The 14,083-nt window shown below is 24.3% G+C and overlaps 3 protein-coding genes across 5 annotated transcripts in view; 1 reads left to right on the forward strand and 2 right to left on the reverse strand.

Annotated features, from left to right (window-relative positions):
- Positions 1–490: 490 nt before the first annotated feature.
- LOC132929430 (ras-like GTP-binding protein Rho1) lies at positions 491–3,536 on the forward strand. The gene is made up of 2 exons (XM_060994769.1): positions 491–642; positions 915–3,536. The coding sequence occupies exon 2, from the start codon at positions 918–920 to the stop codon at positions 1,494–1,496; it is 579 nt and encodes a 192-aa protein (XP_060850752.1). The 5' UTR covers positions 491–642; positions 915–917; the 3' UTR covers positions 1,497–3,536.
- Positions 3,537–4,065: 529 nt separating this feature from the next.
- Positions 4,066–8,359, reverse strand: LOC132929429 (WD repeat-containing protein 37). Its single transcript, XM_060994767.1, has 6 exons — positions 7,835–8,359; positions 7,593–7,765; positions 7,268–7,475; positions 5,366–5,504; positions 5,025–5,286; positions 4,066–4,859 (listed from the first exon to the last, which is right to left on the reverse strand). Exons 1-6 carry the CDS (start codon positions 8,217–8,219, stop codon positions 4,740–4,742), a joined length of 1,287 nt encoding a protein of 428 aa, XP_060850750.1. The 5' UTR covers positions 8,220–8,359; the 3' UTR covers positions 4,066–4,739.
- A 133-nt stretch (positions 8,360–8,492) lies between these two features.
- The window catches only part of LOC132929428 (nucleolar complex protein 3 homolog), a 181,398-nt gene continuing 175,807 nt past the window's right edge, over positions 8,493–14,083 (reverse strand). Inside the window, exons 2-15 of one of the 3 annotated variants that reach the window (XM_060994765.1) lie at positions 13,871–13,910; positions 13,376–13,666; positions 13,143–13,314; positions 12,742–12,971; positions 12,299–12,455; positions 11,966–12,099; positions 10,990–11,190; positions 10,698–10,886; positions 10,443–10,624; positions 10,173–10,381; positions 9,789–9,970; positions 9,523–9,654; positions 9,349–9,449; positions 8,493–8,719 (exon numbers count right to left, since the gene is read on the reverse strand). In XM_060994765.1, coding sequence (XP_060850748.1) covers positions 8,545–8,719; positions 9,349–9,449; positions 9,523–9,654; positions 9,789–9,970; positions 10,173–10,381; positions 10,443–10,624; positions 10,698–10,886; positions 10,990–11,190; positions 11,966–12,099; positions 12,299–12,455; positions 12,742–12,971; positions 13,143–13,314; positions 13,376–13,666; positions 13,871–13,879 — 2,364 coding nt within the window. In that variant the 5' untranslated portion in view covers positions 13,880–13,910 and the 3' untranslated portion in view covers positions 8,493–8,544. Of the gene's footprint in view, positions 8,720–9,348; positions 9,450–9,522; positions 9,655–9,788; positions 9,971–10,172; positions 10,382–10,442; positions 10,625–10,697; positions 10,887–10,989; positions 11,191–11,965; positions 12,100–12,298; positions 12,456–12,741; positions 12,972–13,142; positions 13,315–13,368; positions 13,667–13,870; positions 14,023–14,083 lie in introns of those variants that run through there. The other 2 variants (XM_060994764.1, XM_060994766.1) reach the window with 2 other exon arrangements.

Genomic DNA, 14,083 nt, shown 5'->3' on the forward strand with positions numbered 1-14,083 from the left:
AAAAAAAAAATGTTCAACAATTCATAATAACTAAAATTCAATAGGTACTGATTATATAATATTGTTTTGATACCTATATATTGATGAGATATTAAGAAGTTTTTTTTACCACTTTTTTACATCATCAGGACTTGGGAGTTAAATTCTTTTAATACGTCAATCGTGGATTTTAGTAAGTATATTGAAATATGTACTGTATTACTGTAATATTGAATAGTACGTAATGTTATACAGTATAGATCAAAGTAATCGCAAACCGGCCTAGGTAGATTTGCCATTTGGTAAAAGAATTTCCACCAATGGAATTAAAAGAACTATGTCACTGAGTTACTCTCAATAATCAATATACGATTATCGCAAAAAAATATTAACACAATGATCATATCTTTATTCTATGATCATATCATCGTAATTGACCGCGGAAATATTTAAAAAAAAAAAACCATAACTCTATGTAATTAAATTTGAGGTTATGTTTGCTTACTCTACATAAAAAAAATTAGGTAAACATTGATATCTGATAAATTTTGTTTATTTTTTTATTTTCACTTCAATATTCAATCAAGCAATTAAATTATTTAAAGTTTCTCGTTAATTAAAATAAAATACACCTGTTGGACATCGAATTTAAATACTCTTCTTGTAAGCTAAACTAAAAAATATCTTCAATTATTTATATTTGTCATGTTATATAGTTATGCGTATTGCTTATGTTTTAGTTTTCATTACTAATTTGTAATCTGTTCTGTTAGTGTCGTGTGTGTGACTATGTGTGGATATGTATGTGTGTGGTGTATGCGCGCGTTTGATTAGCCCAATTCAATCGTATATTCATTTTACTTTTTGGTTGTTGCGCTCTTTAATACCTAGAATAAACGTTTGGTGGTATAATGTGGTACTGTTTTCCGTTTTAGATCATGGCTGCCATTAGAAAAAAACTCGTCATCGTCGGTGACGGTGCTTGTGGAAAAACTTGTCTGTTAATTGTGTTTTCCAAAGATCAATTCCCAGAAGTATATGTACCCACCGTGTTTGAGAACTATGTAGCTGATATAGAAGTCGATGGCAAACAAGTAGAACTAGCACTGTGGGATACAGCGGGTCAAGAAGATTATGACAGACTAAGACCATTGTCCTATCCTGACACGGATGTTATCCTCATGTGCTTCTCCATAGATTCACCAGATTCGTTAGAGAATATCCCAGAGAAATGGACACCAGAGGTGAAACATTTTTGTCCAAATGTGCCGATTATATTGGTCGGTAACAAAAAAGACTTGCGCAATGATCCAAACACAATTCGTGAACTGAGCAAAATGAAGCAAGAGCCTGTGAGGCCAGAAGAGGGGCGAGCAATGGCCGAAAAGATCAATGCATTTGCTTATTTGGAATGTTCAGCTAAAAGTAAGGAGGGTGTCCGTGAAGTATTTGAAACTTCAACTAGAGCAGCTTTACAGGTTAAAAAGAAAAAGAAGGGACGATGCCGTCTACTTTAAATTATTAGAAATCATACATAAAAATTAATAACATAAATTGCCATGGTTTTATTTTTAATTTAAGTTCTATTCTCGCGTTTCAGTCTTCCGGGTTTTAGCCAAGCATAATATATTTCAATGAAATTTTTTTTTCATAGAAAGGGGATAAGGTTACTTAATTGTCAATTTCAATTCTCATCTATAAATATTGTTTTTCTTTTTGTTAAGATATTTATATATATATATATATATATATTTTTTTTTTTACAGCTCCTCTGACCTATAATATACCATTAAAATAACTCCCTTATGACTGTGCTAGCCTTTAATGGTTACCAAAATTAAACACCAAATATTAATTATTGAAATAACTCAAAATGAAATATTAGTTTTACAATCAATAATCATTAATCATATTATCTTGCATAGAAATTCAATTTTTGTAGTATTAGATTATATTATATGATCCAAAATAAATTGTATTAATGATATGTTTGACCGACCTTAGGTGTTCCTTATTCTAATCACATCTTTAATATTTTTACATCCATTGTACTAGTTTGGAAAAGAAAGAGCTTTTTTATAGGCAGGATTTAACCATAAGGCAGTGTGACATAATTTAACCATTAACACTAATATGTGAATACTGAATATATCATTGGTTATCTTAAAAATAAAATTTCAGTATTACCTGTTGTATTTCATCAGTACTTTTTTTTTATATACATTTACTGCCTTTTTATGTAAATTAAAAAATATATTTCTTTATAAATATGATATTAATACATATCAAAAAAGGCTTAAGAAAATGTAGTTCAGTAGTTATAATCACCATGCTTCTTAAGAATTTCTTTAATTTGTTTTATACATTTCAAAATATGTTCTGATAATAAATATTATATTAAATTAATCTTCAGTTATAATTTTATATTGTCTATTGTATCTGTTTTATATTATCTTACTTTTGAAATGTGGTATTTATTGAGTAAATTAGGTCATTTTTCTTAAACTGTATAAATTACATTTTCAATAAGTTAAGTTTTTAATCAGCTAAATGCTGCACTGAAATAGTGTAATATAAAATTAAATATAAATTATTTACATTGCTTAAAAAAACGCACTTTTTTATCCTATTTACTATTTAGTAAATGTGTAGAATATATTTAGTTAGAAAATGTCTGATCAAATTTACTATACAATTTAATAATATTTGCAGTTGGAATTACTATGGTAAAAAACCAATTTTGTTTTTAGTTATCCTATTTATAGGATGGAAATTTATAAAATAATTTTGTATAGCTTATTCCCAAATTTTGAGTTTTTACAATATATTTATTTTTATATGATTATTGTTCTATATATAATGTATTGAGTTTTTGAAAATATTTATGTTAGTATTATGTCATAGCTTGACAATTATATTTAGCACAAACTTAACCAATGGCAGATTCTAGCACAATACATATATTTTGATATCATTATTATTATTATTATTATTATTTTTTTTTTTGATACATTAACATTTAGTTATTATAACATGATGTTGTTTACTTGATATTACCTAATAAATATATTAAAGAAAGAAATTAGCGAACGATATAAAAATCATTTTATTTTTTAATAGCTATAATTGCTTTTAGTGGTATGTTATTTATTATTTTATTTTTTACTTTTTATTAAAGCATAATATACATTTTTTTATTTATTATTATTTTTTTTATTTAAATTAAAAAATGATTTTCTAAACATTTTTTTTTTTTGTGTATTTTGATCAAATAAATATGCATTTATTTTGTAAATTAACGAAAGCTTATGTTATAACTCAATTTATTTTTATGGTTTAAAATTTCATTTATATACAAATTATACATTTAAACTACTACGAATAGCTTATAAATATTGTACTTGTTTACTTATTAATTATTATTATTATTTTTTATACTCTCAATAAAATGTCATTTTTGACAATGAAGTCTATTTTGTTGTTACAAAACTGTTTAGCGCTTTTGTTAACTACCTGTCTACCTAATATCTTCGAAAATAAATATTTAATCATTTAAATGTTGATTCACATTGTTTCTTTGATTTTCACCTAACCACTTGTTAGAAGAAATTAAAGTAAATCTTCATTAGTAATAACTATTAAGTATCACCTTATTCCTTGACGTAATTATTTATAATAGGAAAAGTTGAATAACTTATATTTTGATCTTGTAAAAAATGATAATATTAAATTGTATAAACAATCATATTATAAAAAGAATCTTAGCCCATTTATAGTTAAGTGATTGAAAATAAACACATTTTTTTCAATTTGTATATAACATTTACATTCAATTTTATTGGAAATCATTTACAAATTTGTTATGTTATGTTATGTATTATTTTTTTAAATTAAATTATTAACAAACTTAATATATATACTTCTAGTTATATTGATAATTTTTTTTTCAAAAGTATATTATAAACTGTAATTGAACCACATCTAAATTTAGCATAATATCTGTTATCATTCAAATAATAATATTCTTATTTTAAAGAGTTATATATTTTATGACAGTAAAATTAGCATAGAAAAATACTGATAATATAAATTTGGAACAAAAGAACAAATTCATTTTTAATGTATACATTAAATAACATAAAATTGTCATTACACAAATAATATAATAATAGTTTTAATATTATCATTTAATTGGATCAGAAGTTGCTGTTAAAAATTAATATTCTGTAATTGCAGTGTTATTTCTTATAAATAATATGTAATTATTTTAGTGTTTGAATATAAATATTAAATATAAGTATAATATTTATTTGTAAGTTGTAACTACGATCAGACTATTTTTCTTATGCTCGCTGAGTCACACTGAATTTATTAGATTATACTCCTTATGACTATAATAATATAACATTATTTGAAAGACTTAAATTAAATAAATATTTTAATTAAAATTTAAAACATAATATTATGACTTTTTATTAAATATTGTAATAAATATTAATTTATTATACTATTAAGCATTTAACAAAATAAATAAATAAAAGGACGAAAAAAAAGTAACAATGTTAATATAATATATATTTAAAAATTTAACTTAATCAATTCTGAATCTATATAGAAAGAAATTAGGACTTACACACATATACAAACAAACAAAATAGGAAACAAAAAAAGAATAATTTTGTTTAAAAAATATGACAAGCGGGTTAAATACTTAACATAATTGAACTTGATTTATGATAAAGGTAAAAGCATCACTAGGATCAGTCCTTACCTAACTGAACAGACCATCCTAGTGCTAACCGATCAAATCCACAAGAAAACAAATTAGCAAATGGATTATCTTCACTCCATGCAACAGCTGTTACCATACGTCTATGTCTCTAAAAATAACAATAATTCATATTATAAAAATGCTATTTTTTCACAAATATATTGTATAAATTATAATTTGTATTTTAAATATGATAAGTGAAGTATGAAAATACAATATTATAGATATGATATTAATTTCATTAAATTGTGAATTAATAAAAACCAGTTCTTACATTTCTAGCTGTTCTGGGTATTCTGTTAACTCGTTGTCCACTCATGTCATATAACATAACTTGTCGATTGTCATGAGGAATAGCAATAACGCCATTAGAAGCAATAGCAAATCGATTTACACCAGATTCAGCTCTGATAGTAGTAATTGGAGACCGCATATTACGTAATTCCCACACTTTTATTGACCGATCATCTGACCCGGATACTAATTTATCTTCTCCACCAAGTCCAGCAGATGTAAAAATTGCACAAGTTACTGTACTGTAACAATGTTAATTGTTACTACAATATAATATATTGTTATATTTTATTAAACAATATTAACATAATTAATACTTACTCTGTATGACCTTGAAAAACTGAAACTGAGTTTATAGCTTCACGAAAATCCCATAATCGAAATGTGGTGTCTCTAGATGCAGTTACAACCAACTTCTGAGAATGGTGTGACGCAGTATAAGTTAACTCTTCATCATGTCCTTTTAGAATTAAATTTGAATTTAAATTGTAATTTTATTTTATTTAGAACCATATTTTTAATTATAATTTATGAGGTATTAGGAGTTTAGGATGTACCTATCCTAAAATTAAAATTTTTTTAGTAGTAATATAAATCTATTAGGTTCCTATGTACAGCTTTTATATACTTTTGTTAATATGAAGTATTAAGTAAAGTGTTTACTAAAACATACAGTGTTGACCTGACAAATGTATTATAGGCCTTTGAATTTATATAAGTGTAATTAAAGTTTCTGCTTTATTTGACATATTATGCTACCTAAGAGGCCACTATGATAGTAGGTTGTATTGATGCCTTAATATATTATTATTTATTATTACTATATTAATATTTTATTTTGAAAATTGTTATACAGTAAAGCTTTCTTTAAAACAAATTATTTTTGAGAACCAGGACCTTCATTGTTAACTATTTATAAATTTATCTCTGTAAAAAGAATCCGATGTTTGAATAACGAATAAACTATTTGATAACAAACCCTTTTTCGTAAACAAAATTTAAACATTTTACAAAAAAAGTACAATTTATAAAAATAATAAACAAACAAAACTCATTAATTATTTCTCAATAATAAATTAAATAGATAAATATGATAAATATATAATAAGTAGAGCTCGGAATTTCATTTTTTTTTGGAACTTTTTAGACGATGCTCTCCTGGCCATAAATGTGTTTCATTAGCATATGAATCTGAGCAACTAATTTTTATTTTGCATTTATTTGTATTTCTCGGTATTCATTACTTTCTAAGTCAGTTTTTGACATTTTTAGGTCATTTTCCCACATTTTTAGTCATTTTTACTGATTTCATATCAGTTCACTTCTTATTGTTTCTTGTCGGCCATTATGCCAATAACTTACTTAAAACTTTAAAATTACCACGTACTAAGATTAGTACTTATCCGATTTTATCTCACCGATTAGTTGTTGTTGTAGTGTTGTAGTGAACATAATTGTATCTAAATTTTATTATTTTTTCGTAGTATTTTCGAAATGCCAAAAATTAAAATGTCAGCTAGAGCTCGTTTACGCCTATTATATTTGTAATTTTTTTATTTAATTTTTAAAGACATTTTTATGTCATATTTTGAGTAATTTGTAAGCTTTGATAAATGCATATATAATTGTATGGTAAAATTACAGTATAGTAAGAGTACAATTTAAAAAAATATATATTTTTATTAATTTTAAACAACTATTTGTTATTTTTTTTAGGTAATTTATTAAAGGTTTTAAGGTCATCAACTTCCGAGCCTAATAATAAGATAATATAATATGATATGTATTTAATATTTATTTTTTAATAATTTTTAATTTTTTTACAATATAGAATATGAAATACCTATGTAATTCTATTTAACAAATTGTTTTTGTTCCCCATGTGACTTCGTTAGGCTGTATTATTACAAATTAGTAATTATTCAAATAATATATTAAATATTTCTAATTTTAGATAAAACAATTAATGAAGATTAAATGTATTTAAATAGTATAAGTATTAACCTAATATTAGCTACACTAAAATAATCCCTTTAAGTTATAAATTATAATACATAATTAAAGTAAAATACTTATTAAGTATTAATAATGAAAAATGTATTATTATTCAGAAAGATTATTAAGCAAAGATCTTGTATTAGTTTTAATTAATATGTTAATTTTTTGAGTAATTTGACTAATGATAACAATTATAATAGATAAAGTTATCAATACATAACATACCAGTTAGTGAATTTAATAGTTCGCTAGTTTCAACATCATACAAATTAGCTGTCCTATCCCATGACGCAGTAATAATTTGATCACCACCTAGTAACCAATCACTCGCCATAACTGGCCCATTATGTCCCAAAAATGTACATGAAGGTGTGCGTAATATTGGAACAACTCGGTCATCTTCAGTCTCAGTATCATCAGATTCTCGATCCCTCTAAAAAATGTAAAAAGGAATTTTTTAAATAATAGCCTGATATAATAAAATAAAAATAGAATATCAAATTTATGAAAAATATAAAAATAAAAAAAATATATTATAGAACACACTCACTAAATTATCTAGATTAACAGCTGCTTGCCAAATATGAATGGTTTGATCACCGCTCGATGTAAGAGCTAAATCCTTATTAGGATGGAATTTTATAGAATTAATTGATCCCGTATGACCAGTGTATTGTAAAAGTGGTGTACCAGTTTCAATACACCATATTCTTGCGGTATGATCTAAGTGTAAAGTAAAAAGGATTAGGAACTTAAGGAAGAATATATATTTAATATATATAAAGTACATACCTGCTGAGCAGGTCCCGATGACGGGTTGTCCAGTACGAGGTAATGCTAAATCCCACAAACCATCTCTGTGTCCACCATATTCTTTTACAAATTGACAATTAGCTGCTGAAGGACTCTTAAAGCTAGATACAATTTTACTAGTTTGTGCTTTTAATTTATCTGCAGTTTTAAGTTTTTGACCAGTTGGTGGTTTTTGTTTAGAATTTACTTGAAACTGCTCAGTCGTTAAGAACTTTTCATTCATTTTCTCAGTGAGTGCCTCCAATTTTTCCTGTAGAACAACATTTTCCTGGTACACAGACTCAAATTCCTTTTCAATAAGTCCAAATAGATGAATTAGACGCTTTCGAATGCTAGGTGGAATGTCAACATCCGTTTTGTGCATTGTAATAATTTATCACAGATATAATTAATAATAATAATAAAAAAAGTTAAATTTGGCACATTTGTACTTATATAGTCTTATTTTAGGTAATTATAAAGAGTAATTGAATTTTATGATTACTGATTAGCCACTAGGAAAGGATTTGAATCTTATTTTTTGTTATCAGTACCTATCATACAGCAGCAACTAGCTGCAGAATAATCAATACTAGGGGTTACCAAAATGTTCTTTAATTAACATTTTGATAGAAATAAACATTTCCATAAAAAAAAGTATAGTTTAATAATTTATTATTAAAAAAAAAAAAAAAAAAAAAAATACAAATTCAAAAGAAATCTTTTGAGAAATCAACATTGGGATAATTTTTATCCAAAACATCAGCGTATGGAAGAGTTGGATAATGTGCAGGTATCCGTTGAGGTACCTTCACTGGAGGCATAACCGCTGGATTGAATGCCACATTACTTGGATCATACTCTTTAAACCATTCACTGGGTGTCCTAAAATTAAGACATTTATATTATGCAGGTATAATGTAGGGTGGTGATAGGTGAATATTTTAAGTTTTTTTTTATATACAATTCAAATTTATAATAAACGAGTATTTAAAATCATTATAAATCAAATCGTCATGTTCACAATATTGAATTATCTATAATCTATGGCATAATAATTTATAGATATATAGTAAATATAAATATAAGTCATAACAGTATTTTAAGTATTTTGCACAGACTAGGATAGATTATCTATCTCAATCCTTGCTATTTTGGTACTTTTTTCAATGAATGATACATATTAGATTTTATAAAATATTGAAACAAAATTTCTATCTTAGTAATAAAACTTAATCTATGACTAATATAAATATAAGTTGTTATTAAGTAGAGTTGTTTTTTATACTTTTATTTTAAAATACATTATATGATTTAAGTATTTATAATTTATCATTCACTAAAAATTGTGTTGACCATGTATTAATATTTCTAAATTTTCAGATCTAAAAATTAATTAATGTTTAATTACCAATTTACAAACAAAAATAATATCATTCCTTAGTTTTTAATACTAACTACTCTAATTACCAGTTACATATTATATCATTATGAATTACTGTATAAGCACTTACATTTTGGCTAATTCTGGTTTAAGATTATTATGATTATTTTGTGAAACTGTCAATGAAGCAACAGTTTTTGATAATCTACATACTTCAGGATGATAATGCCTCTAAAAACAATAATATAAATATTATATTAGTATTATGAATACTATTGAATCAAACAGATTACTAATTTCTAACCTGTAATGCTGGAAGTTCCCATAATGATGTACTACCAGCGTTACTATGTTCAGGTTCTTGTAATTCGGCATTGTAAATTCCTTGTCCATATGAAGGGTCAACATCTAATAATGATTCAGTGTTCTTATTTGTCTAAGAAAAAATAATAATAAATATATAATGTATTAAATATAATTATTGGAAATTATAGTTTAATAATGCTTTAAAAAAATTATTATACGTAATATATTAGATACAAAATAAACATAAATAGTTAATATAATTACTTGTATTATAGTTCGAAGAGCAGCTAAAATCCCGAGTGTTGCATTGTGAAGTGTTTGAAGACTCAACATAGACATTCTTTTCACAAACGACAGTGTTGAATTGGCAGTTACTTTCTTACGACCCACCAAAAATAATGCTTCAATTGTACGAAGAAAAGTTTCTAAATTATCGTGATATTTACCTAAAAATAGTAAATGTTTTTAAATTAAAATTATATATATATATGTATACTATTAGAAAATAATCTTCTTATAAATGTTTATAATAATCATGGTGCATATATTATAATGTAATAGATTAAATAATTTACCATTTAATATAAGGTTGTAATCAAATTAATTGATATTCCTTTATTTTATTAAATTAAAAAAGTTTTAACTTACAACAATCTAACTCAGGAATAACTCTATATAAATGAGAATAAAAATGAACAGGATCAATGTTGATTACAGTTCCTTGTCCAGAAAGTATGACAAAAATAGTTTTAATACAACAAAGTTGTTCATGAACATTAAGTTGATGTTTCTTTATAACTGAATCCAAAACTGTGAGAATATCGTGGTAAAATTCTAAATTGATTGAATGGCTGTATCTATATAAAACAGTTAATTAAATTTTCACAAAAATACTAATAATGCATTTATAATACTAACTTTGCTAATCCTTCAAGACAAACAGACAGTAGCTTAGAACGTGGTGCAGTTTTTAGTATTCTGAAGTATATTAAAAATACAAGTTTAGTGATTTCAGTTAAATTGTTCAAGTGACTTTTAACATTTTCTTCGGCTTTTGTCTCAAGCATTTCTTTATCTAATTTATCCAACATTTTACTTCGCTAAAATTTAAAATAATTATTAAATGATAATACTATACTAAATATAAATAATAGTCAGTTCTTAATTTCTTACTTTACGTTCTTTTTTTGACATAGCTAATAATTTTTGTTTTCTAGTCATAAATTTTTTTGATTTCAAAATTTCTTCTTTTTCTTTGTCGAGATTTACATTTCTAATAGGCAATGCGAGTAAAACTGATAAAAGCTCACTATGCACACAATGACTTCTAGTTTTAACAAGTTGATTTATGCGCCGCACTATCTAATTATAAATAATAATCAATATGAATATGATATTCAATTATTCACAATAGTTACATTTAAAACATTTTAACTTTTACATGTTAAACAAGTTAAATTCTTACCACTAAAGAAATTGTTCCTTTTTTATCTTCTTTAAAAATTTTAATAAACGTTTCTTCAACTTTTTTCCTAACGTTAGAATTTTTATTATCTAAGTAAAGAGTTAATAAATGTCCAATGTTGACTGCATAATTAAAATATGAATGAGAAATTAATAATTCACACATACAATTAACAGCCATTTCAGCCAAACTTATATGAACCTAAAATAAAAGTAAATATATAATTTATTATAGATAGTATTACATGTTTCTGTAGACAAGTATAAAACAAAATATAAGATTAGCAATTGTGTTAAAAAATGTATTACAAAATTCATTCCATTTTTTAAAAAGTTTGATATAATTGAAACCAAATTGATAAAAACTTCCAAGTATAAAATAGCTATTAACTAACAAACCACGATAACAGCATTCAACAATCATAACATAAATATAATAAATCTATCATTAAATCAAGTATTTAACTTATGATAACCTAAAAGCTCATAGAAAGTAATGAGTAAAAAAATAAGCTGAAGACAATCTAATTAGTAACTCAACATAATCAAAATAACGCACCATATAATGGTATGGTAAGAAAACTATTCTACATTGTACTGATTGACAGACCTTAATAATTAAATTTTAAGTAAACATTAACTTAAACGTCTTAAATCTAGCAATATATTAGACATACTAGATAGTCTAGATAGATAATTTTATTGTAGTTAAAAAACACTACACATTAATTTGTAATTATTGCAGATTTGATTCAATAATTGAACTAAAAATTAAATATTGCCCAAAATGAAGGAAACAAAGAAAAATTTTCACAGAATCCCAATTCACTTAATAAAATATTAAAATGGAAACTATAGTATATAATATTTAATTATTTTTAAAATATACACTTATTGATCTCTATTTAAAAATTTAAATTATATATTCTCATGGGTTTAATGACTAAAATTACTTAATAATTAATGAAAAAACTTACATTTGTTATGATTCGGGTATCTCCTTTCTTTTTGTGGAGGGCACTAGCCATTTTTTCTAAATTAGTTAAATAAATCTTGTAACCTTTGAGTAATTGTCCTTCATAACCAATCAACTCTTTTGTAACCAATTTCACTAAAATCAAAATATATATGTATTAAGTTAAAAACATGGTTAGAAGTGCTCAAATAAATATTTGAGTAAGAGTTTTATAACTGCCTGATATATTGACATATTCAAAGTACTTTTTATACAAAATGAAAAAAAAATATTAAATTATTTAATTTATATAAGAAAAAAAATGTAACTTATATACTATCATGAAAAAACTTACATTTTACTCCTTCGTGTTTATCCAGTTTCAATTGATAACTTGGTAAGAGATCTTTAAAAACTTCTAACAATGTGAGAGTTGCCAATTTTTTTATTGTGATTTGTAATTCTGGATCACGTTTTTCCATTATTTCTAAAAGATGTACAATGTTTCCAATCTAAAAGTTTAAAAAGTATAATAGCTATATTAGTCACTGTTTAGAATGTCAGCCAAATAACATTTCAGTCAAACAAATAAGATTTGGAAGAAATAAATAATAATTAAAAACAAAAATAACAAATATTTTTATTTCTAAAACTTAATAATTTCACACTAATAAATACATAACTTAAAATTCAAATGATCGAGAAACATTTCTATCTAAAAATGTATAACAATCTGCCAAGTACGGTTAAAATATATTTTAGAAAATAATTATTCATGTAAAAAAAAAATATATTTACCTTTAGATCAGGATTCTCTAATAAAGTGCTAGCTAATAATCCAATGCGTTGTTTATAACTTTGTATTGTGTTTTCTCTTTTGGCATATAGTTTTGCAACACTGATTGGTTCACCTTTATTAACTGGTATTTCTTTTTCAGGTTCATTTGTATCCAACCAAACATACTCATCATCATTATTTTCATTATTGACCTCAATTTTTTTTTTTTTAGGCTGAGACTTCTCTAATTCTATATAACATAAATACATTCATTAGATTTATTAATATACCTATAGTAAAAATGATCAAGAAAAAATGTATAACAAAAAAAAGGAATAAGTAATAAATAGTTAAATATTTTATTAGATGATTTGAAGAATATTAAAAATAATTAAAATTTTAATTACATAAAAATATTTACCTATTTCATCTTTTTCTAAAGTGTATCTTCTTAAAATTCCATCTTTAGTTTTAATTGGTAATAAAGGTTTCTTAATAGATACATCATCTGCTTTCATCATCATTGAACTACTTTCATACTCATTTTCGAGTTCTTCATCATCGTTTTCTCGAGTTCTTTTATTTTTACTATCCTAAAAACACACATCATTAATGGATAAAAAAGTAAAAATTAATAAATTATTTACAATTTACATTATTAATTTGAATACGGTTGTATAGCTTATAATTTTGGTTTCCAATATTTTTTTTAAGAAAATCCAAATCTTCTTGGTCAACCATTTCTAACATATCATCTCCAATATCACTGTTTTCTGCTTCTTCTTCTTCCTCAATTTCTTCAGCTGGATCATCTCGTCTTTTTAATGGAGGTTGAGGAACGTTGTAAGCTTTAGACTTATGCTTTTTTGTTTTTATATGTCCTTTATTTCGTAAATGGTTACGCCTTTTAACATTGCTTGTTTTCCCACTTTTAACCATATTTTTCTAAATAAAAAAAAAACATAAATTAAATAAATATTAAATAATACAGAAATTAACGAATTAAATAATCAGAATTAAATTTAAGGTAACAAAAAAATGTTAAAACAGAATGAAAATAAAATTAAGTTGAAAGTAAATATTAATAAAGATTTACATTTAACTATTGAAGAACCAATATAATGAATAATGTACAATTATTTTACTTACTTTAACCATTGTTAAAAATTATAGTTCAAATTAAAGTTTATAGATTTAAAAGTTTCACGTCGTACACCAATATTTAATATAAATATAATATTTGTATTATTATTTTAAATGTGGATGTACTTTTATATTTGTTACATAACCTAAAATGTACACAATTTTATTTTATTATCAGCTACTATTATCCAAGACGGAACAAAATCTGTAATTCCGTTA

The sequence above is a fragment of the Rhopalosiphum padi genome, chromosome 4, assembly GCF_020882245.1.
Source record: "Rhopalosiphum padi isolate XX-2018 chromosome 4, ASM2088224v1, whole genome shotgun sequence".
NCBI lineage: Eukaryota > Metazoa > Arthropoda > Insecta > Hemiptera > Aphididae > Rhopalosiphum > Rhopalosiphum padi.